At 49.1% G+C, this 24008-nt stretch overlaps 1 protein-coding gene across 2 annotated transcripts in view; it reads right to left on the bottom strand.

Annotated features, from left to right (window-relative positions):
- Nucleotides 1-4274: 4274 nt before the first annotated feature.
- MARCO (macrophage receptor with collagenous structure) overlaps nucleotides 4275-24008 on the bottom strand; it is a 37676-nt gene continuing 17942 nt past the window's right edge. Inside the window, exons 4-13 of one of the 2 annotated variants that reach the window (XM_069577801.1) lie at nucleotides 23879-23932; nucleotides 18974-19180; nucleotides 18828-18863; nucleotides 18253-18351; nucleotides 18097-18159; nucleotides 8360-8404; nucleotides 7390-7488; nucleotides 6841-6885; nucleotides 5941-6117; nucleotides 4275-4562 (exon numbers count right to left, since the gene is read on the bottom strand). In XM_069577801.1, coding sequence (XP_069433902.1) covers nucleotides 4432-4562; nucleotides 5941-6117; nucleotides 6841-6885; nucleotides 7390-7488; nucleotides 8360-8404; nucleotides 18097-18159; nucleotides 18253-18351; nucleotides 18828-18863; nucleotides 18974-19180; nucleotides 23879-23932 — 956 coding nt within the window. In that variant the 3' untranslated portion in view covers nucleotides 4275-4431. The remainder of the gene's footprint in view (nucleotides 4563-5940; nucleotides 6118-6840; nucleotides 6886-7389; nucleotides 7489-8359; nucleotides 8405-18096; nucleotides 18160-18252; nucleotides 18352-18827; nucleotides 18864-18973; nucleotides 19181-23878; nucleotides 23933-24008) is intronic. The other variant, XM_069577802.1, reaches the window with a different exon arrangement.

Here is a 24008-nt window from a genome sequence, read left to right as displayed (position 1 = left end):
CCCCTTTTCTCCTTCATCCTACCTGGTCATGCTGGGATCTTTTCTTGTCCTTTAGGGTGTCTAGGGTCCTTTGCTAGAGATCAGCAGGTGCTCTGTGTGAACTTTTCAACTTGTAGATGTACTCTTGATATACTTGTGGGGAGAGGTGAACCCCAGGTCCTCCTATTCCATCATCTTGACCTTGACCTTAACTCATCATTTCAGTGAATCCTCACAAAAAATCTAAGAGGGGGAAGCTGTTACTAGTTTTTATTTTATAGATGAGGAAACTGGGACCCAGAGAGTTGCAATAATTTAATTGTGCAGGTGAAGGCCTGTTAAATGGCAACATTGGATTCTAACCCAGGATATTTGACTCCAGAACCTCAGTCCTGAGTTGCATTTCTAGAGCTAGATGCTGGGAAACTCTCTGTGCCTGCCTTGCCAGGCCAGTCATGGGGGTCTTGCACACAGAGGGTCCTTCGAGGGCCCTGCCATCTGTCACGCCCAGCCAGTATGCTTAATGCTGGTGTCTGTGCTGCTGGCCTCAGCCAGGGTCCAGCATCCCCAGGAAGGGGAAGCAGGAGGGAAGAGAGTGTTTTCAAGTGGACGGCAGTGTCACACAGAGGTCATGCCCAACATTTGGCGGCCCCAGGCCCCTAGCCTGCTCTCCAACGGTTGAGAATGCTGTCCTGCTAATTTTACCCAGTTCCTCTTCAGCCCCACAACTAGCCACCAGTCAGCCACAGCACCAGCATGCCACATGCTGCGGCCAAGTTCTGTGGTCACTGTGGTTCCAAAGGGGTTTCCTCAGCTTAGCTCAGCCGGAGAGCTAATCAGAGAACCCACTTGGCAGACGTGCAGGCAGCAACTCTCCTGCTGTGTGAATCCCCCTCTACTTCTTATTAGCTGCATGTAGTTCTCTTAGGCCATTATTGCTATATAACAAACCACCCCTAAACCTAGTGGCTTTCAACCACAACCATCTGTGATTACTTACGGATTTATGGGTTAGTCTTCTGATGTGGGCCAGGCTTGACCAGTCTCAGCTGGGCTCACTAACGTGACTGTGGCCAACTGTACGCTGACTCACGGATGATGACCTCAGCGGGGGCAATTGGGTCATGCTTCACACACTTCACACTCCTTCACATGCCTCCTCCATTAAGTTTAGCCGGGGTTAGTTTCATATCATGGTGGGAATTCCGAGAGAGATAGTGAAAGCCCTGCTTCCTGTTGAGAAGAGCAGCAGTCACGTTGCAAAGGCTATCAATAGAAAGATGGTGAACTGGAGCCAACATACCACAGTGCCAAACCTCGCAGAGACTCAGTTTGCATACTTGTTAGGTGGGAATGGTGTCCCTTGTATCGTGCTGCTGTGGTGTGCTGTGTTCTTCGATGGGATAGTTGGTCAGGTGTGGCCTCAAGAGGGGACCCAGAAGAGTTGTAGGGATTACACTCACCAAGACAGAGTCCCTACAGGTTGAGAGGGGCCCCAGGGAGTGGGTCAGCCACTTAGCCGGGGAGCCAGGAGAGGGTGAAGACTCATGGACAAGGGTCTTCACTGGGGGGTCAGCATGGGGTACACAAGCAAACAGTGTGAGGGGATTTCATTGGTGCATTTGAATATCACTAGGTCACAGTCACTGTGGGTAGGGGGAGGAAGGGGAATTTGTGGCAGGGTCCCAGCTTATCACACCGGTGCACCTGATTACCTGGGCTGGTGCTCACAGCCTGTTTGTGGCGATGCTGAGACAGTGAGTGGGAAGATAGGATCTCTTAAAATTTACAATTCACCTTGCAAAACTTGGACCCCATTTTGTTTCAAAAGCTAATCTCCTAAAGTGTGAAAGGCCTAGTGACTAGATTTGCCTTTGGAGAAAATCTTCGTATTGAGGAACCACTGCACAACAAGGATACGTCTCTTGCCAGAGGAAAGACTGTGAAGCAATACCAATGTTGAAAAGCTAAGTACTCTGTTTAGCATTCCTTCAGCGAGCCAGTCAGAAAATATTTATCACCAGTTTGTTGTGTAAGAGACATTATGTAAGAGAAACTGAATGAACAAAGGGCTGGATGTAACAGAGGGGAAATGAAACATCAAGGCTGCAGGAAGACTTTGTGAGGTTGTCAGGGGCACAGCCTTGTAAGTCACGATGGTGAGTTTGCCCCACTGCCTAAGGGAATGGGGAGCCATTGAAAGATGTAAGCATGGAGCGGCATAGTGAGCTGTATGATTTCTAAAGATCTGTCGGGCTGCTGCCTGCAGAACGGATAGGTGGTTGGTGGAGCATGGTGGAGGAAAGAGACTGATTAGAAGCGCCAAGCCTCCAGGCCACGGGGCAGTGGCCTGGACCGTGAAGGTAGTAGCGATGGAGAGACCTGAGTGGACTGGAGAGACTTTTGGGAGGTAAAATACTTGGTGCCTGGTGGAGGCGTGACATCTGACACCCAGTTTCTGTCTTGAACACTGGATGGAGGGAGCAGGTTTTAGCTGCCGAACTTTGAGGTGCTAGCGTGGAGGCAGCTGACATATATGTAGCCAGAGCTCAGGAGAGAGGTCTTCACTGGAAGTATAGATTGGGGGGTCAACACCTAAGAGATGAAAACCAAAGCCATGGGAGGGAAATTTTGGGTGTGTTGAACCATGTCTTTCAGCTTTCTTGCTGGAGGAGGGGAGGGGTCGGGGGAGGTTGGTCCATTCTCTGTAAGGATTTTTTCAGTTCTGCCTATAAACTATTATTTGTTCCTGTGGAAAGATTGTGTGTGTGTGTGTGTGTGAGAGAGAGAGAGAGAGAAGAGCGCATGTATGCTCACACATCCCTAAGGGTGATGCAAGGGGTCCCCCAGGTAGGAACCAGTCCCACAGTCCATCACTCTTGGAGGAGGCAGATCGTGGGAAAGGAGATGAAAATGGGAGAGTTGGGCCTGATGCTGCAGGGAGAACCCTCCTCTATTTCTGTCTCCTCATCTTTCCCGCCTTCCCCAGGGAAGGGCAGGGGGCTTTCATAATACCCTTCCTTCCTGCTTGCTCTGCTCAGACCACCTGGACTTAAAACACTGTGACCAAGTCAGCCAGGCTTGGCTTTTGATAAGTTAAATGGAAAAAACTAGAAAACTGTTTCTGCTTTCCACTCTGCTTTCATGGTTCTTCTGTTTCTAAAGAGGTTCAGGAAGTCACTTTGAGATTCAGATGGGAGAGATGACCCCTCCTCTCTGTTTCAGGTTGGACCTGCTCTTGACTTTCCTTGTGGGTGGGTAGGTGGGGGACTTGTTAGGATAGAAGGAATGGGCAATAAGCTTTGAGAGATAAGGATGTTGATAAGACAGACAAGTTACATTTGTAAAGCATTACATCTTAGAACCCTGACAGGGCCTCCTTCCTCCCTGACCTTCCATTCTTCCATTCTGAAGTGTCAAGGAAACCTGCATCATTATAGAGGTTTCTGCCAAATTAAAACAACCAGCTTTCAAATCCTGGCCCCATCCCCCTCTCCGTGCCCAGGTCCAGAGAGCTCTCCCATCCCCCTGCAGCTCTGACCCTGGTGCTGATTTCTGAGCAGCTGCAGCCTCTGAAAGTGCAGACTGGGTCCTGGGTGGCTGGTTGAGCTCTTGAGGGAGGAAGCCCTGGGATGTCCGCTCCGTCTCCCAGTCCTTCCACTGCTCCTCCTGGGCTCTACCACTTACAAGTGCATGCAGGTGTGCTGAGTCGCATCAGTCCTGTCCGACTCTTTGCGACTCCATGGACTATAGCCCACCAGACTCCTCTGTCCATGGAATTCTTCAGGCAAGAATACTGGAGTGGGTTACCATGCCCTCCTCCAGCCGGATCTTCCCAACCAGGGATCAAATCCATGTCTCCCGTGGGTGAATAAAATGGAGGAAAGTTCCTGCATTTATGGAGCCCACATCCTAATGAGAACAAATTTTCATGCCCCTATGCTTAAAGGTACAGTTCCTATTTTCCATGCATCCTGGTGTCAACTACATGAGGTCTTTTCATTTGCTGGCGAGTAGCTCCAGTGCTGGGGGGACCATCCACTGCTGAGCAAAGAGGCTACATCTGATTGACTGAAGGGCTGGTCATGACTAATTCTGACAACAGGTGAGCCCCAGTTTCACCATGGAATTTCAGCCCCCATGTGCCCCAGTTCTGAGCTAAGATTCCACTGTCCCTGTGCACTGGGTGGGAGTGCGAGGAGCATGAGGACTCAATGAAAGGCTGTATGCATTGAGTGGATGCATCCCTGAGGGATAGGAGGGATGAGCTAGTCATTTCAGCCACAGCCAGTCAGTGCCAAGTAGCGCTTTGAGCTTTATTAGCTTTATTGAACCCACTTCAGAGGCTGTCAGCCACCCCTGGGAACCCCTCAGAGAGCACCGCCTCCCTTCGTGGGCTGAGTGTCTTGGCTGTGGACACCTTGGGGGCAGAGTGGTGAGTGGACTGTGGGGTCAGCTGCAGTTCACGCCCGCATCCTCATTGTGGTTGCAGTTGTGAGAGCCCCAGCTGCTCTTGTTGCAGTCCCACAGGGTCCATTCTGACCCTGAACATGCAACATCATCCAGCCAGATGTTTCCAGAGCCTGGACACAGAGACAGCAAGGAGAGAGAGGAGTGTGGGATTAGGGTTCAAGCTGTGTGGTCCGTCTGTCCTCGGGGTCTTCCACAGGGAGCTAGACTGATCATTTCTCCTGCAACTGCCCAGGCCCACGGTGCGGACGACTGTTCTGCTCTCTTATGATGACTCTGCCTCTGTTCTGCTTTCTACCCTTTGATAGAGGTCTCATCCAAGTATTTAATATGTAATCCAAGCATGATTTGAAATCTCCTGAGGATCTCTCAGGGTTTGTCTCTTCCTTAAATGCCTTTGTAACCAGGTCATTCTCAGTTCCGAAGCATTCTACCTCCTTCAAACCCCGTTCCTTCTGATATAATCGATTTCAGATCAAGAGCTCAGAGAAATTACTGGCTTATTTGATTCCAGTAATTTACACTACAATGTGACAATCTATATAGGCTTAATCCGTGGGAGGAAATGTGTATTTTTAAGGAGTTTTATAATCCAACTAGACTCAGATTAAAAAATAGGTATGCATTTTGGTGGGGTGGAGGGGGAGGGGTAAGGGCAGAGAAGATTTGGGGGCGGGAGCAGGATAAACCAGCCTAGTGTCCTTGCCAGGTCAACTCTTGGTGGTTGTTGAGTTGTTTAGTTGCCAAGTTGCTTTTGCAACCCAATAGACTGTAGCCCATCAGGCTCCTCTGTCTATGGAATTTTCCAGGCAAGAATACTGGAGTGGGTTGCCAAGCCCTACTCCAGGGGACCTTCCTGACCAAGGGATCGAACACATGTCTCCTGCATTGGCAGGCAGGTTCTTTACCACTGAGCCACCAGGGAAGCACCCGTCTGCTTTTATGGCCAAAGAAAATGACCTTTTCCTGCAAAACATAGTTGAGTCTCCAGCACTCCAGGACATCTTTCCAAAACGGATTTTAGGAAACCCCTGCTCTGATTCACTGTCTCTTCCCTTCTCCTTGAAGATGATCAAGCTTGGGCTGCCCAGGCCTTTAGGCTCCAGAGAGCTGAGATGACCACTGTGCTTGCCTGCCCGACATCTTGGTTCTCCTGGCTTCCACCCCTCAGCTGTCCTTCAGAGAGCATCCCTCACAAACACTGTCGGACACGTGGCATTCTGGCTTTAGGGCTGGGTGGACAGCAGCTTCTGTCCCTGTGGAGGAAGAGAGCCTTCTTTCTCCTGGGGCTGCCAGCCAGAAGGGTGTAAGCTGGGGCCCTGAGCAGTGAAACTTTTCAGTTGCTTGAACCAATCCCTTTCTTTTAAGCCAACCATGATGAGTCACTTGCAACTGACGGGTACCAACACCCTACCCCGGAGAGAAAGCTCACATCAACACCTCAAAAAAAAAAAAAAAAAAAGACTCCTGGTTGAGGACTGATTCACTCACCAGCTCCCACATTGTAGAGAGCACTTCCAGAGGAGTAACCCAGCATGCGGCAGAAGACAGTGGCATCTGAATTGTCCCAGTTGTCATCACAGATTGTCCCCCATGCACCATTATAGAAAACTTCAGCTCGGCCTCGGTTCCTGGAGCCGATAATCCGGACGGTTAACGAGGAGTCACCTGGATGGCAAAACACATGTGGGAGAGGTAAGGAGCAGCACAGGGCTTTGGGCAGATGCAGGTTCTGCCTTTTAATTTTTGGAAGTCCTATTGTTGTTGTTCAGTCACTAAGTTGTGTATGACTCTTTGCGACCCATGGACCGCAGTATGCCAGGCTTCCCTGTCCTTCACTGTCTCCCAGACTTTGCTTAAACTCATGTCCACTGAGTTGGTGACGCTACCTAACCATCTCATCCTCTGCCTCCCCCTTCTCTTTTTGCCTCGGAAGTCCTACAGTTAGGGAAAAGAAGTCTTCTGCTTGGCTGTCATCATAGCAGGAAGATCCCACGTTATGGCGCTGAGTGCCCAGCACTACCAGCGGCCTCTGTGCACTGAGGCTTGCAGGCGTGAGGCCAGAGAGGGAGGTGCCTCTGCAGCTGGCCTTGCAAATCCACCCTGCCATGTTTTGCTTGCGTTGTGGAGGGAAAAAAGGGAGGAGGAAGAAGGGAGGAAGAGAGGGAGGGAATTGGGGGTGGGGAAGAAGCGAAGAAAGAAGGGAGAGAGAGAAACTGTTACCTGTGGCTCTGTGACACGGGCAGGCTTATTCAAGGGACAGCCTTTTAGCTTTCCCCCAAAATGGGGAATCTCTCTGAGAACCAAGGCCTGTCCCCCAGAACATATACAACTTTCAAGTACAGAGTAGCCTCTATAGCATACATTAAACAGAACAGAAATAGCAATTACCTTTTTGACCTTTTTCTCCCTTGGATCCTTGTGGCCCAGTAGCTCCTGCCATGAGGAGAAAAACCGCACAGTTTGAAGGAAACCAAGTCAGGAACCCCCTGTTCTCCTTTGCCAGCAGTGGGGAGGAGAGGTGGGGGTCAGACTCTCTCCTCCATCTTTGCCAGCCCCCTGGCATCACAGGGACTGGATATGCCATGATCTCCATGGTTGAGCAAGAAGAAATGGGCCTGAGCTACAGCAGGAAGGACTTGAGCTAGATTAGAGAAGGACATTCAAGAGGCATGGAGGGGGAGGTCTCTCCTGAGGTCAGTCACAGAGACTGTATGGTCCGGGGGCCTGGCTGGGCATCGTCCAGCACATTGTCACCTGCTGCGCCGAGTGCCCAGCTGTGCCTTATTCACCTCTGTAAGCTCCGGGCCGAGGGCAACCCCAGCACAAGACTTCTCCGCAGAACCGCTAAGCCTCTCGCCTTCTGGTTCTGAAAACCACTCCCAACCCCTTATAACAGGCCTGTCCTTTGAACTCTTATGTCAGAAGCCGAGACCTTACCTCTCGATCCGGGCTCTCCCTTTTGGCCACTTGGTCCAGGTGCCCCCTTGAGGCCTCCCAGGCCCGGGCTTCCCTTCTCTCCCTTCATGCCTGCAAGGCCTGGGGAAGAGAGACCACTGCCATCAGATGTTCTGCTCTGCTTTCCAGGGGAAACTAACAGCCTTGGTGTTTAATGAATGAATTGTCCTGAAGGTCCCCCCACCCCTATCAGTGGGCTATTTGGATGGTCAGCCTTGGGGCAGGGGCAGAGTGTTGCCCCTGCCACCCGCCCCCCCCGCCACCTTCCAGGTAAACTCTGGCTGGGGACAAGAGGGTGAAAATAGCCGACAGGATTCCAAAGTTGTTGGTCCTCATTGGGCCATTATGTGGAAGCCATTCTGGGAGAATTTGCTAGAACATTTCCAGGCCTCAATTTCCCTGTTAGTAAGTTAGAATAGGAAAAGAAAATCCACCTTAGGAGTAATAAAGACTGCTCAGGAAATGTGTCTGAGGAGTTTCGTTTTGGCTCCTTAGGGTGGGGCCGGCAAGAAGACTAGAAATGCTGTGTGTAGGGGTGGGGACTAACGAGGACTGTAATGATAGTCCTGTGAGAAGTAGCAGGAGGAGGGGGTGCCTTGAGGGCCAGTGTGAACAGGGAGATGGAGCAAAGAGATACAGGCCAGGCAACCACCTTGGGAACTGGAGAGAAACGTTGCTTAGCTCCACGGCGGCTGTGCAGCCTGAATTCACTGCCATGCGGCAGCTCCTGGGGCTTCTTTACCGTTTTCTCTCTCAACTCCACCCCTTTAAACCCTTTCCCCTGGTTTTTCATTGGAAGAGCCTGAGGCTTGAAAGACAGGCCCCTGGAGGCCTCGGTGCTCTGGTGGAAAGTTACTGCGGTTACAGCCCTGTTTTCAGGGTCAACAAAACCCGCCTCAGAGAGTCCTTCCAGTCATTATTGTGGAAAATTAAAATGAAGCCAACACTTTACCTGGAAATCCTGATTCTCCTTTTGTTCCTTTCTGTCCTTGAAGTCCTAAGATCAAAATACAGAAAAGGGAAGAAGATAATAAAACTTAGATATTAAACACTTTTAATCTTAGACAACCTCTACCTTCTGTCTGATTAATGCGGATGGAAAGGTACATTGGTTCTCCTCGATTGTTTAAAGCCTCTTTAGCAGAGCATAAAAGCAGACAGACTGCAGATAAATGGGTACGTGTATTGGGGTGAAATAGAAACGTGGTGGGTGAAGGTCTGGATTAGGTGAACAGACCCCACACTCAGTAACTGGCCTTCTTTGTCCAGTAATAACCTGGCTTGATATCTATTCCTTCTTGTTGCAAAAGAAGGAAAAGATTGGAAAAAAAGATTTTCTATTGGAAAAGAATTGAGAGATGTTTTGAAAATAAAGTTATTTTTATTTCTAAAAGACTGTGGAGGGGACTCAGTGGCCACTAGAAGCTCTGGGAGTCTCTCACTCTCAGTAGATAGTCGGTAAGTCTATTGGTTTATTTCACTGTGGCCCCCACTGTAGCTAAACAGTTAGGCAGCTAAAGGGTCTCATGTCAAGAAAATGGAAAAATAACCACTGCCATTATTTGGGATGATCCTATTTGTAGTTCTGATGTGAAAGTTCTTCCCTCCTTCCCTCCCTTCCTCCATTCACCTCTTTATTCACTAGCTTATGTAGAAGGCCCACTATTCCCAGCACCATGATGGGTCATTACTTATTGGGGGATAATAACCTATTGGTTTAGCAACTCCATGATCTCTCAGTTTCAGGGAAACAGGACTCTCCAAGACAGTCACATAAACTTGGGGAAAGTAAAGCTCATTACTGATCATGAAGTAACAGTTTCTTGAGGGTAACAGTGGGATTGTACTTCCACCATGATTTTGACTGGGGTCGCTTCTAACAAGCCAGCTTGGCTTTAACCAAAAACCCACTCATTGGATGGTTACTAGGAACCAAGAGGAGCTCAGTTACTCTCACTGCCAATCACCTGGGGGCCGCTCCTGCCTCCCACTTCAAATTCCTGGCTTTCCTGAGTACCCACTGTATGCTGGTCAGTGGAGGGCAGAGGCGGGACCTGGCAGGCCTCTTCAGGATCCCTTCTTGGAATGATGAACAAGGAGTCCTGGCTCCTGGCCACCTTTCAGATGGCTAGCCTGAGGAGGAGGGTCAGAGGGCTGAGGAGCTAGGAGCTGCTGCTGCAGGCCTGGGCACTAAGGGAGGCTGGAAGGGCTGGAAAGATCTGAGAGAGCACTAGTTTTGCCCCTCATTCTTGAGATGAGGACCAGTTCGAGTCTCAGAGAGCTTCTTCTAAAAGCTGGAGGAACCTTTGAGGTCAGCTGGCAGGCAGGCTGCAGCTCACCCCGGGCCAGCTGTGCTTCTTCTGGTCCCTCTGTTTGGAAAGTCTCACCCCTTTGGTCTCCTGGAGAACTGGATCAAGCCTGTGAAAGCTGCTATGATGCTAGATGTTGCCGACATCTAGTATCTATAAAACCTTCTCTGGCCTTGCCCATGGATGATGCGCTTCCTCCCAGGGCAGCACAGGACCCAGATAGCTTGGGTTTCATCTGCCTCTGCGACATTTAGTCCAGTTCCCTCTCCCTCAGCCTAACCTTTCTCCTCTGAGCTTCTGGTTGCCTCGGGGATGGTTATAAGACTGAAATGTAGTCACCTGTGTCAAGCCCTAAGCCTCGTGTCTGGCAAGTGGTGCCATGTGGACCCTGGGGAACCTTTTGGTACTTGTATGTACTCCTCCCGGAGAAGGCAATGGCAACCCACTCCAGTACTCTTGCCGGGAAGGTGCCATGGATGGAGGAGCCTGGTAGGCTGCAGTCCACAGGATCGCTAGGAGTCGGACACGACTTCGCTTTCACTTTTCACTTTCATGCATAGGAGAAGGAAATGGCAACCCATTCCAGTATTCTTGCCTGGAGAATCCCAGGGACGGGAGAGCTGGGTGGGCTGCCATCTATGGGGTTGCACAGAGTCAGACACGACTGAAGTGACTTAGCAGCAGCATGTACTCCTCCAGTGGGGAGCACCTGGGACCCTGGGGCTAAAGCCCCCACAGGAGCCCCAGCCTTGCTGCCTAGGAAGCCCCCCAAAATGTTTGCTGTTGACCGTAAGTGGCCCAGCAGGGGTGGCAGGTGTGTCCTCTCTACTTAGATGTGTGCTCAGTTGTTCAGTTGTACCTGACTCTTTGTGACCCCATAGATTGTAGCCCATCAGGCTCCTCTGTCCCTGGGATTTCCCAGGCAAGAATACTGGAATAGATTTCCATTTCCTCCTCCAGGGGATCATCCTGACCAGGGATCAAACCTGCCTCTCCTACATTAGAGGGCAAATTCTTTAGTACTGAGCCACCTGGGAAGCTTACCCCTGTGATTACCTGCATCTGAATTGCAGATGTCAAGATTAGGGAGGAGAAACCACATTCAGAAACCTGTCTTTGGTAGTTAAATAGAAAAATGGTTCATATCTAGACTCTTGATCCCCTGTGTCTCATCCTAAAGGATGCCATATTGCACAAATCTTTACCTTAAGAACCTGTCCCTAGAGGCAAGGTTGAAGCCACCTCACACTGTGATCTCTCCTGATTGCCTCCCCACTACCTAAGAAGGCTCCAAAGCACCAAACAACAAATGTCTTGTACAAACAGGAGCCCTAGGTAAGCCCTGGTTCACTAGGTCCATGGTCCCCGAGGCCTACTCTCCCACCTCGTTTCTCACACCCTCCCCCAGCCCCTCACCTCTTAGAGACTAAGCATCTACTCCTGAATGCGCTATGCTGGACACTCTGTCAGGGGCTTCACATGCATCTCTCAGCTGCCCTGCTAGGTTGTGCCATTTCCCTTTTTATAGAGGAGGATATCTACACTCGAAGATGCGAGGTGATTTATCCCAGGTCACACAGAGAGGGAGTGGTGAAGTTAGATTTGGGAACCAGGGTTGGCCTCCCACCGGGCACTGTGGCTGCCTGTTCTGCCAGCGTGCCAGCTTACTCCCGCCTGGAGTTTCACATGGGCGCTCCATGGGATTCCAAAGACTTTCAGTAGCCTTGGGCCATCCCTTACTCCTAAATGAGTAGTCAAACTACAGTGAACATCAGAGTCACCTGTACAAGGTTTGTTAAAAACTTTCTGGGACTTTTCTGGTGGTCCAGTGACTAAGACTCTGAGCTCCCAATGCAGGGGCCCTGAGTTCAATCCCTGGTCAGGGAACTAGATCCCACATGCCACACTGAGAGTTTGCATGCTACAACTAAGACCAAGCACAGCCAAATAAATAAATAAAAAGATTTAAGAAAACTTCTCCCTTACATTTCTAAAAACAAACAAACAAAAAACAACTTGCTAAGCTCCACCCCAGCGTTTCCGATTCCGTGCATCTGGTTTGGGCATCTGAGACTCTGTGTTTTTAATAAGTTTCCAGGTATTGCTGACGCTGCTAGTCCAGGAATCAAGGTTTGAGTAACCACTTCCCTAAACACATCCCACTCAGTCTTTAGGGACCAGCTCACAGCTCAGCTCCTCCAAGAAGACTTCCTGTCTCTAAAGAACCAACGACCCCCTCCCCTGGCTGAACTCTCATGGAACCCACTGGCCCTTGATAAAATGCCCTCTAAGAAATGTATAATAGGTATAAATAGATATATAACAGGTGTAGGTTTTATCTTCATAACTCCCCTCTTCAAGGGGAGAACACTGGAATTGAGTTTTGTGTGATTTCTCTCCAGGCCTCCCTCGACTCTGAGAGGGTGCTCACTGAGTTACTGTGCATGGATCCAAGGACTAGTAATTACTTTGCTATAATTCAAGGTGATATCCTGATTGGATCAGGGAGAAGGAGAAATGGCTGAAAAACAGAAGTGCATGTTTAGAAACGCATGTTGTAAGCCTACACGGCAAGGGAAGGAATGCTGTTTGTCCTCTTAACCACAAGCAAACTAGGATTCCCTGGGTGTCACAGGCTCAAGCTGAAAGGGCCCCAAATGTTTATTTGCAAGGTGCTTATTTAGAGACATAATTTTCTCCCAAGAAAATAGTTTAGTTGAAAAGCCCAAGCCTTCGTATTGTTTCATGTTCAGCTGGTGCTCTGCCTAACATCTTTCCCTTCAATCAGGGAAAATTGCTTGTTTCCAATCCAGAATGCTGGCGAATTGTCAGGGAGCTGGGTATTATTCTAGACCTTTCCCCATACTCCAGAGAGGAGCAAACCAAGGCCTTGCAAGGTCCAATATCAACCTATCATCACCTAGCTAGATGACAAGTCCAACATAACACACAGGCCTACTGACTCTGATTTAATGTAGAAATTTCCAGTACATTGGGAAACTTCCTTAAATACCATCCCAACTTACAGGCTAAGTGCAGCCTGGCAAACTTATGGTTAATTTATTAACGAACAACTTAGAGTTGTATGATAAGAAGTCAGATGGTAGATAGGGAACCCCAAACTGGGACACATGTAGACTTCTACAGATGTCTCTAAGAAACTTACAGGAAAATGAAGAAAAATCTGTGGCAACTTAGTAATATGAGTTGGGAGAATTCAATAAATTCTTAGATTAACTCAATACTTAGACACGGGGAATGAAATTAGCTGAGAAATTGTATTCATGATATAATGCTCAGTTGCTATTATGGATTATTCTTTGCTACTTTAAAAGTAAAACACATCTTAAAATACAGATTTTAAGGAACTAGATTTCAAGTTATTGGCACATTGGCTTAGTCTCAAAAGAAACATAAAAGGACACAGAAAATTCAGATTCTTGTTATGTTTTAGACATTAGTACTGTTGAGATGCAGAAATTTTTATCAGATTGGGATTTTGGAGCTTAAATGTTTTGGCTGCTTCTACTATGACCAACCTAAATAGCATATTCAAAAGCAGAGACATTACTTTGCCGACAAAGGTCTGTCTAGTCAAGTCTATGGTTTTTCCTGTGGTCATGTATGGATGTGAGAGTTGGACTGTGAAGAAAACTGAGCACCGAAGAATTGATGCTTTTGAACTGCGGTGTTGGAGAAGACTCTTGAGAGTCCCTTGGACTGCAAGGAGATCCAACCAGTCCATTCTGAAGGAGATCAGCCCTGGGATTTCTTTGGAAGGACTGATGCTAAAGCTGAAACTCCAGTACTTTGGCCACCTCATGAAAAGAGTTGACTCATTGGAAAAGACTCTGATGCTGGGAGTGATTAGGGGCAGGAGGAGAAGGGGATGACAGCGGATGAGATGGCTGGATGGCATCACTGACCCAATGCACATGAGTTTGAGTGACCTCCGGGAGTTGGTGATGGACAGGGAGGCCTGGTGTGCTGCAGTTCATGGGGTCACAAAGAGTCGGACACGACTGAGCGACTGAACTGAATTGAACTGAACTGAACATCATTTCACGAGATGGGGAGGTAGAAAGAGAAATGCCATGATCATAAGCTGAAGTGAGCCCTTCCTTATTTCCAAATTAAGTTTACTTTCCAAAATGGCTAAAGGATTTAGAGCTAAAATTAGTTTTGTTGTGGATTTTCTTTTTCCCCAAAGTGAAGTGATTTTGCAATCATTTGAAAGATCAAAGGTTAGCAAACACCAAGTTTTGGGGGTTTGTGAATGGTGAAAGGAACTACCATTAGAAAAATTTCTTCTCAGTGATAATGTCTTACCTTAAATATGAGCTATGCAATCTATCTTCCCAACAGAATGGAAGGAGCCTCTTCTTTGCCATCTTTAATCTGACATGGCTCCTCTTTCTCAAGGGGTGTGAACACGGGGAAATATTCCACCAGAATGGGTTGGAGTGTGGTTATTGGGTGTTTAAAACAGTAGGAAAATTTGGTGACTAAACTAGGATTGACCCATCTACTGTGAGGTGGAAAATATGGGCAACTCTGATCTCTCTGTGTCCTACACTCTATGCCATTCTATACAACAAAATTTAGAAAAGCACAATTTTGGAATCAGACTCTGGGATTAAATCTCAGACTCAGTGTATATTAACTATGAGATCCCAAGGAAAGGTTTTACTTTCTGGGAGCCTTTACTTCCTCAGCTGTAAGGTAGGTTTGGTGAATCTCAGCTGCGTGGGTGGGTGCACTAAGGTTATGGGAGTAAAGGCCCAAAGAGAGTACCTGGCTTAGAGGTGTCATTAATAATAAACAGACCTCTTTCTTTTGGTAATTAATGCACAATAATGGGGCTTCCCAGGTGGCTCAGTGGTAAAGAAACCACCTGCCAATGCAGGAGACACAGGTTTGATTCCTGGGTTGGGAAGATCCCCTGGAGTAGGAAATGGCAACCCACTCCAGTCTTCTTGCTTATGGACAGAGGAGCCTGGTCACTGAAATCCATGGGGTGGCAAAGAGTCAGATACAACTGAGCAACTGGGCATACATGCACAAAAATGAGATCTAGCTGTCACCTAGGTTGAGTCAAGGGACCATAATTTCTCTGTTTTTAATCCCATGCAGCTGGATGTTCTCCTGTGAGATTGATGATTTTATTTACAAAATGGGAAATACATCATTTGAAAAACTGCCTTGATATAATCAAAACTGAACAAATACTGCAGCACCTCTAGTTTGGGGAACACCAACATCCTGACATTGACAAATAGGAATTGCTTTCCATGATGAGAAGATCTGGCTCCCACCCTCCCTCCCTCCTCCCACTTCAGAAATCTGACCTCTCCAAAAGCCCATTAACCCATGACTTCAGGATGATACACAGCCCTGGCTACAACTAGTTAGGTTATGGTCCCACGAGAACTCCTTCCCGAGCTATCTGTGTAGACCATTGGCTACTTGATCAAGGGAAATGTTTGGATTTGAGTGGGAAACCTTTGCAATTTGGAATAAATTATGATCATCACACACCCCAAATTGAAAATGCAATTCATCGTGTTTACTTGAGCAGCTGGAGTTAAGGAATAACCCTTAGAATTTTCCAGATTTGGTATTCATCACTAGGCTTGGTTGATGGAAGTTCCCATAAAGGTGTCCACCTAATATGCATGTGTGCGTGCTAAGTTGCTTTAGCCATGTTTGACTTTTTGTGACCCTATGGACTGTAGCCCGCCAGGCTCCTCTGTTCATGGGATTCTTCAGATCAGAATACTGGAGTGGGTTGTCATGCCTTCCTCCAGGGGCTCTTCCCAGCCCAGGGAGAGAAACTGCATCTCTTATGTGTCCTGCATTGGCAGGCAGCTTCTTTACCACTAGCACCCCCAGGGGACTTGATAATGGAGTTAAAATGATTCCCAGTCAACCAAAAGTGTCTGTGGGATCTTGGGGTGGGATCATGGGTAAATAACAAAGAACTATAACAGGGTCTGAAGGCCCTATGTTTCCTTCTAAGAGTGGAAGAAGCTGCTGAAGCTTCTGCTCTGAGACTTCCAGGACTTGGGTAGAGGGAGAAGGTGCTCCTTATCAGACTGCCCTGATGGGGTGGGGGTGCTCTCAGGTTGCTTGAAGGAAAAGGCAGCATGATAAAGTGTAATGGATGAGGCCCCAAGGGTGAGTCAGCCAGGCCTGGATTCCAACCCTAGCTGCATCTCTTACTGTGAAGCAGCTCTAACAAGAGTGTTGATCCTGTTGAGCTATCATGAAAATGCTCTTTGAGTTTTAGGACTCAAATCCTCCCAGGATGCAGAGTGCAAAGAAGATTCCCCACCTTTGGACAGTGGGAGACACAGGCTGGGGACCTGGGACGTGGGTGCAGTGCTGCCTGTGTGTAAAATCTTGTTTTATCACCATACTCTTGCTTAGTCAAGAATCACTAGTCTGGCAAAGGTGGGATGGGGTGCAGGGGCTCCCCCCAAAATTTATAACTGAGGGAGAAAAGCCAACATCTCCATGAAGCCAAGCAGAAAACTCAGGGGTAAGACATCTTTAGGCCTCAGAATCAGAAATCCTAAGATCTGGGGTCAGGGAAGAGAGAAGTATAAGACCAGAAAGAAGCAGACAATAAATTGGGGTCGCCTGACCACTACACCCACATGGAGCCTGGAAGGCGAGACTTTGCTGACAGCCTTCAGTGGCATCCATATGGGATTGGGTAGCAGAGCCCCTGCCTGTCCTGACCCACCATCTGTGAAAAGGAAAGCATCTTTGAAGATGGATGGGTTAGAAGGACAGTGTATATAGGAGTCATCTCTGCCAGGGCTCCTGACAACCTTCAGGGGAACCCAAAGGTCAAAGGCCCAGAGTCCCAGGCTCAGAAAGTGGCCTGCCCAGCTCTCTGGCCAGAGCTTTCTGAACCTCCACCACATCCCAGACCTGGACTCAAGGGATGCCAACCTACAGAGCCCTCCCGCACCTTCCAAGATGTCACCTGCTCTGTTCCCTTTCTCTAGACATGTCTTCCTCTCTCCATCTGGCCAAGCCCTATTCATCCTCTATGACTCAGCTCCAGCTCTTCCATCACTCCTGCAAGATGCTATACTTTGCTACCCACACGAGGGGCCACTGTGACCTTGAAGATTTGGACAGAGTCAAGTCACATCTGTTTAAAAAAAAAAATCAATCAATCCATTGACCACTTGATCAATGAAAAATGAGAGGGCCTGCCCCTGGTGTGGGTTTCTAACATGGCTCTTGGATGAAGGCATCCAGGTTGCCTAACTCAAGTATAACCTTCTGCACTTGCCATGACTGTCCATGGACATCCTTGGAAGATGCCCAGCCCTTTCTCAACCTGCACTGGCCACAACACCTCCTGGCCTGCACCTGGCTTCCTAAATGGCACATGGCACTCCTCCATGTAAAACACTCAGCAGAGTGTGCCTGACGCCATCTGACAACAGCCTGTCTGCCTGTCTCCTGCACCAGCCTGCATGTCTGAGGGCAGGAACCAGGTCTTATGTGTCTTGGAGGCCCAACACTTTCTAGACTATCCAGTGGACCAGATTTTCTAGACCATCATGGGTGCCTGGACTTACTTAGTGACTAGCAAAGTTAGCAGTTGTTTATAAAGCAGACCATATTGGTAGGATGGTTTATAACCTTGACTAAATTGGCCTAACAGCTTATGACTTGACTAAGTTGGTGTGATGGTTCATGAACTAGTCTCTGTGAGTTGGGTAACTGTGGGTCACTCCTTTCAGTCTGGGCCCCCCTGGGAGAATGTGCAATTTCAGTTTTTTGACAAAGTGAAATCGCTCAGTTGTGTCCGATTCTTTGTGACCCCATGGACTGTAACCTACCAGGCTTCTCCATCCATGGGATTTCCCAGGCAAGAGTACTGGAGTGGGTTGACATTTCCTTCTCCAGGGAATCTTCCCAACCCAGGGATTGAACCCAGGTCTCCCGGATTGCAGGCCCACCAGGGTTTTTGACAACTGCTGCCCAAATCCAGAGCCCTGACCCTTGGGGCCCCACCTCAGATCAATGGGAGAGAGCGGGCTCTACATGCACAGCTGGAAGGCAGGCCAGGAGACAGTGCGAGCAAGGTCCCCACCCCCCTCCTGTTTGACAGTGGAGATTTGATTGTGGCATTCAAGGTCTTCATGGACTCTGGGCAGAGAAAAACAGCCATAGGGCCTTGGACTCAAAGGGCTCTGGCAGAAGAAGGTGCCCTTCTTAATCCAGAGGCTTCGGGGGCCAGAGCACAGGAGACCTCTGCCTTCTTCTGATGGCCCTGCTTGGAAGTAGTCCTCCTCCGTGTCCATCACTGACACCCAGCAACTCCACTTTCCCACCTACCTACAGCCTTTGTTACCTGTGTCCCCCTTGCTTCCTTTTACGCCTTCGACTCCTGGTCTCCCGGGCATCCCTGGTGGTCCTGGACAACAGATAACACAGAGAGTGTAAGGGCTGGGCTGGGTGGGTCTCCAGACATCACTCCCCCCACCCACCACAGGAGCCAGGACCTCACCTATCGGCCCAGTGGGGCCAGTGCTGCCAGTCTCACCCTTGGCACCTGGGGATCCCGCAGCTCCTGGAAAGCCTGGAAGACCCTTCACTCCAGGTGGTCCTGAAAGCAAAGTCGTGAATAGAAGGCTGGGGGTGGTTGGTAGAGGGCCTGGCTGCCTATGCTTTCAACACACCTCTGTTCTCTGCAGTGGCACATGCATCTCTTAACATCTTAAATGTTCCCTGGGCAGCTTAAAAGATCTCTCTTTAGAAGCCTTAAACTAGCCCTATTAGTGGGAGGAAAATTACAGTCTCAGCAATTTATTAATTTATTTCCATTCACTGCTGCAGGGTTTGAAGCTTATGGACTTACACAGAACTCTGGGTGTGAGCGTCTGGCTTCACAAGCCTGAGCAGCAGAGTGAAGAGAAGCTCTCAAAAAGAATATCAATTAGGCCTGCCCTCTGAATGCTGCTCTGTTCCTCTTAAGGATGGGCCAGGTTTTACAAAATCTCAGAGGCTCTGGGCTAATATTACAGTCAAATACGAGACAGGGACAGTGGTACCTGGAATGATGCCCATTCCTACAACTCTTACCTTGATCACCTTTGATTCCAGGAATTCCAGCCACTCCTAAAATACAGAAGGATTTTTAGGGATTGTATTTTTACCCTCTAGCTTCAGCCTGTGAGACAAAAGGGGAACACCCACAGGGCATTAGCCCTGCCAGTGCAGACTCTTACCTGGGGAACCTGGCTTTCCTGAGTCACCTTTATCCCCCCGAGCTCCGGGGGGTCCCATGACCCCCATGTCTCCTTTCATGCCCATGTCTCCTTTCATGCCCACGTCTCCTTTCATGCCCACGTCTCCTTTCATGCCCACGTCTCCTTTCATGCCCATGTCTCCTTTCATGCCCATGTTTCCTTTCATGCCCATGTCTCCTTTTCTTCCTGAAAAACCAAGAAGTTGTGGTCAGACATGGGGGGAGGGTGGGGCTTCCCTGGTGACTCAGTAGTTAAAGAATCTGCTTGCAGTGCAGGAGACCCAGTTTCGATCCCTGGGTTAGGAAGATCCCTGGAGAAGGAAATGGCAACCCACTCCAGTATTCTTGCCTGGAGAATCCCATGGACAGAGGAGCCTGGCAGTTTACAGTCCATGGGATCATGAAGAGTCAGACACAACTTAGCAATCACCACCACCATGGGAGGAGGGCAAGCCAGGCCACCACATCCAACTTTGATACTTCCTGTCCCACTCAAATTCCAAACTCAGACTTCTTGAACTCCTTGGTGCCCAGAAGTAGAAGATACAATGACTGCCCTCAAGGAGCACACCACCTTGCCCAGAGACCAGGCATAAACTTATAAAAAATGGATGAGAGGACCTGGCCTGGCTGATGGGAAGTGGAAGGTCCCAGAAGCTGAGCTCTCCATCAGTATTGCCTGGCTTATTTCAGTGCCTGAATTTGGAGAACTATTTTTTTAAACTTCGCAAACAGAATTCTGAATATTCCAGAAAGCAGATTTGAAGTGCTGAGAGCAGAAGTTTGAGGTGCTGATGGAGAGAAAATCATAACAGCAGCACTTATCCCGCCAGTGGCTCAGACACAGGCTTGCCTGGTGGCCAAGGTTTCACATTTTCCACTTGGCATCAGTATTCCGAGCTTGCCCCCGTCTATGCTCTCCTCTGTCCTCCGTCACTCCCTCCTCCTTCCTGCCGCTGCTCAGAGCGTTATCAATCAAGGGAGGCTTCTCACTGGGCAGGGCTCGACAACCCCTTTCCGAACCTGCCAGCCACGCATAAAGGGCCTGCTCATTGGTACCCACTGGCTGAGGAAGCCTGGTGAGGTCCCACCATCAGCAGAGCCCCACTCCTAGCAACTCCCTCAGGGGGCAGGACTGGCTCGTTAAGATGGAATTAGGTTAAAGGGCTCTATTCCATTATTTTCATGATTTCAGAGCTGGAGGGAGAAGGAAATGGCAACCCACTCCAGTATTCTTGCCTGGAGAATCCCAGGGATGGAGGAGCCTGGTGGGCTGCCATCTATGGGGTCGCACAGAGTCAGACACGATTGAAGCAACTTAGCAGCAGCAGCAGCAGCAGAGCTGGAGAGAACGCAGAAAGGCCCTGGCCTCCTCTCTAATCAATCAGGAAAGGGAGGAAAGTGGTCCTGCGTGGAGGCAAAGAAGCGACTGCCGCACAGAATTCTCTGGATCTAAGATTTGAGAGATGTTAGGTGTAAGTCTTGAGAATGAGATTCTTTGAGGTGGTTAGGATACTTAGAGAATGATTATTCCTTGAAGGAAGACAAAACAGCCATAGAGACCTTGATTACAATTGAAGTCCCTTACAACTGCCTCAGATGCAAAGAGCAAACAAGATTTCCGTCCTTCAGAGCATCCACTTGAGCAGAAGGGCCAAAAGGCTAGGACAATGCAAGGAATTATTTCCCTGAGGCATTTGTTTGTGCCCTGCTGCTCTGGGCCAGTCAGGGTCATCACAATAAGGCAACTGTGTGACTGTATGAGGTTTCTTTTCTCTTTCTTTGCTTTCCCATGCAGTTTTCAAGATCTTAGTTCCCCAACCAGGGACTGAACCCCAAGAGAATGGAGTCCTCACCACTGAACTGCCAGGGAAGTTCCTGTATGAGGTTTCTTGAAACTGGTGTGGGCCTGAGTGTGTGTTATGATGACTTCCGTGTCTCCATAAAGAGGACCACCTTGAGAAGCAAAGTAGTACTGGTGAAAGTACCAGAATCTGGCACCAGCTGAGGAATCACAGCTACCTCTGACTTCAGAACCTCCCCATCATCACAGCTAAAGGTGGAGTGGAGACTGACATGATCCCCTGGAACCTCATTACAGTGGTATTACCCATCTCCTGGGACAAAGAGGGGAAAACCTTAGTACTCAATACTGCAGGGGCGGGTCCCACTTGGTCTGCTAACCCCATCTGGGGGCAGTGGATTGGGCAAACAGTGGGTAATTTGGGAAGAGGAGTCCTGATTTCTGAAGACGTGAAGCCGATGCATTTCCTCTCGCCAGCTGCAGGGCTCCCAGCCCCGAGCCTGAGTGTGGCAGTGGGTGAGTGTGAGGTGGGAAGCAGTGTGGTTCAGAGTCCACAGGCAAAGGCTTGGCTCTCATTCATCCCCTCTCTGGGGCTGCTGGGGCCACCTTGAGAAAGTCTGGGCCACAGAGAATTGTGGAGGGCCACCTTTGGAATCATCCTCATATGTCAACTGTCCGACCACTTACCCAGTGCAAGGGTCCCCCTTCTGTTCCACCAAGAATTCTGCAGCCCCTCTCCCCAAGTCCCGCATCTGCCTGTTTCATTGTGAGGCAGCCCCAAGTCTTAACTGTTTGTTCCTCCCTTACCTCAGCACAACTGATTCTCCAGAAACCTGTGCCCCTTGGCCTCCATTCTTCTGATGGGTACCACTGAGAGCAAGTCTATTTTCTCTTCCACAGGACCTTTCTAGTATTTGAGGATGGCTGACATGTCCCCTATAAGGGCTCACTTCGTGAAGGCACGCACCCTCAGTTTCTTCTGATGTAGATAATTCCCACATGCCAGCTAGAGTATCACCCATCTTCTGTCTTATATTCCTGTTGTAATCAATCCTCACTGAAGGTTGTTATTACTATCCCCCCTTTATAGGTGAGTTAATTGAGGTTCAGAGAGGTTACACAGCTGGTGAGCCATGTTCCAACCCAGATCTCTCTGACCTAGGAACTGAAATCCCTTTCTGCATTACAGGATCACTCACACTACCTACACTGTAGTGGAGTTTGAAAACATGATTTCCAACTCTTATAGCTGTCCTGCAAAGCACGTATAATTTAATTAGTATTTTTTTTAACTTTTAATTTTTACTTTATTTTACTTTATAATACTGTATTGGTTTTGCCATACATTGACATGAATCCACCACGGGTGTACTATAATTGCCATTCTTTGCTGAAATGAAGTTAAATCTCAGCAAGCCGAGTAATATGGCTTATAACTCCAGTTACACAGGTGAGTATGCCCAGAGCTGGAGTGGCAATCAAGCCTACTGGCTCCACAGCTCCATCCCGCTACTGCACCCAGAGCCACCCAAAGGCTGGTCTCTGGGGAGGCCAGGAGCCCAGGAGTATGAGCTGCTCAGTTGTGCCCAGAGCAGCAGGCCATGCTTCTCAAAGCCTGTCCCCAACACCTCCAGGGTCTGAATCCTCCACGGCCTCTAAAGCATCTCAAACGGCTTATTTGTGGCCGTTAGCTCGAGAAGCCCTGCTCTAGACCAGGTGCGGGCCATCAAGGGAAGATTCTAGATATCTTATCAGCCCCTTTGTCCTCACTACCAGCGGTCTCCCCTCCTGACCCAGGCCCACCTCAGGGCCCACTTGGATCTCCCACCTTTTTCTTCTTTGGGTTCCCAGCACTGACATGTCTGCCCTTGCCACCAGTTATACATGTTTGCAGCTTTCCCATCCTGTCCTTTGCTCAACTGGACAGAAGGGGCCACCGCTGTGCCCCTGGGATGCCTGGTGACCCACCACCCTCTGTGTGACCTTGCCCCTCCCTGGCCCTGAAGGCTGAGTGAGTGAGTGTGTATGAGTTTGTAGTAGGGGTAGTGAGTGCATGTGAGTGTGTGTATTGCCGTGTATGCATGTGAGTATATGTGCACGTGTGAGCAGGTGCCCTAGTGTGACCGCGCATGTGTGATTGTGTGCCTGGGTGGGTCCCTGAACTCTCCTCCTACTGTTTGCCCATGCTCCATTCTGAAAACCTTCCCCAGAAAAACCCTGCTGGAGACTTAGAACACTAGGCCTGCTGGGATTTCCCCTTCTATTAAAATCCTTCCAAAAATTAGTTCCTGGAAAAAAAAAAGTTTTCCCTCCTAACAAGTTTCCCTTCTGCAACTAGTGCTGTCTTTCTTTCTGTCTTGGAGTCCTGGAGACTTAGAGGCTCTCCGTCTATTTCCCCTTTTCTTGCAAATCCTCTCATTCTGCTCTTTCTTCAGTAACAGCTTTCTTGGCATCTTTACAACTCAGCAGCCTCCACCCCTCTGGGGATTGGAGGTTTGAGAGTCTAAGTGAAGAGCAGAGTGGATTGTAACAGTGATGAAGCCCCTCTCCCCCAGGGGCCATCCGAGCCCCCACATCCTAGCCTTGCCATGGCCACTGGTAAGGCACCTGAGCATATTAAGGCCACAGACTAAAAAACAGAGCCAGTCATGGGCTTTGAGTCATAATTTTAACTTCCCAGAAATCCTCTAAAGCATTCTTATCCTATTTTACAGACACAGAAACTGAGACTCAGAGAGGTAAAGGAGTGCTCCTCAGGTCGTGCAACCAGTCTGTGGTGAAGGCAGTTGTGTCAAACTCTGGAGTCTGGGCCAACGAGCTTGACTCTCTCCAGGGATGCTCATAGGCTTGTACTCTGAGCACCAAGTCTTGGATTGTCCTCACCATTCCATCCACACCTAGGTGTCTCCTCCGTGAAGCAGGTACTTCCCAGCATCCCAGGACATGTAGGGTCTCACCCCAGGTGACCTCCCTCATACACAGATCCCACTCGGAGTTCAGACTCTCGAGGTGGGGTGTGTGTTGCAGCTGCTCCGAGACAGGCTGCTGTCTGGCTGGCACACACACCCAGCCCCTGCTCACCTGCCTCTCCCTTGATTCCTGGTGGGCCTCGGGGTCCTGGGGGTCCTGGGGGTCCTGGAAAGGAAAAGGAATTCAGAATGTAGCCTGGAAAAGGAGGAGGAAAATGGATTATGGGGCCAGTAGACAGAGG

Source organism: Ovis canadensis, chromosome 2, assembly GCF_042477335.2.
Source record: "Ovis canadensis isolate MfBH-ARS-UI-01 breed Bighorn chromosome 2, ARS-UI_OviCan_v2, whole genome shotgun sequence".
Lineage (NCBI taxonomy): Eukaryota > Metazoa > Chordata > Mammalia > Artiodactyla > Bovidae > Ovis > Ovis canadensis.
This window is presented reverse-complemented; position numbering and strand designations above follow the sequence as displayed.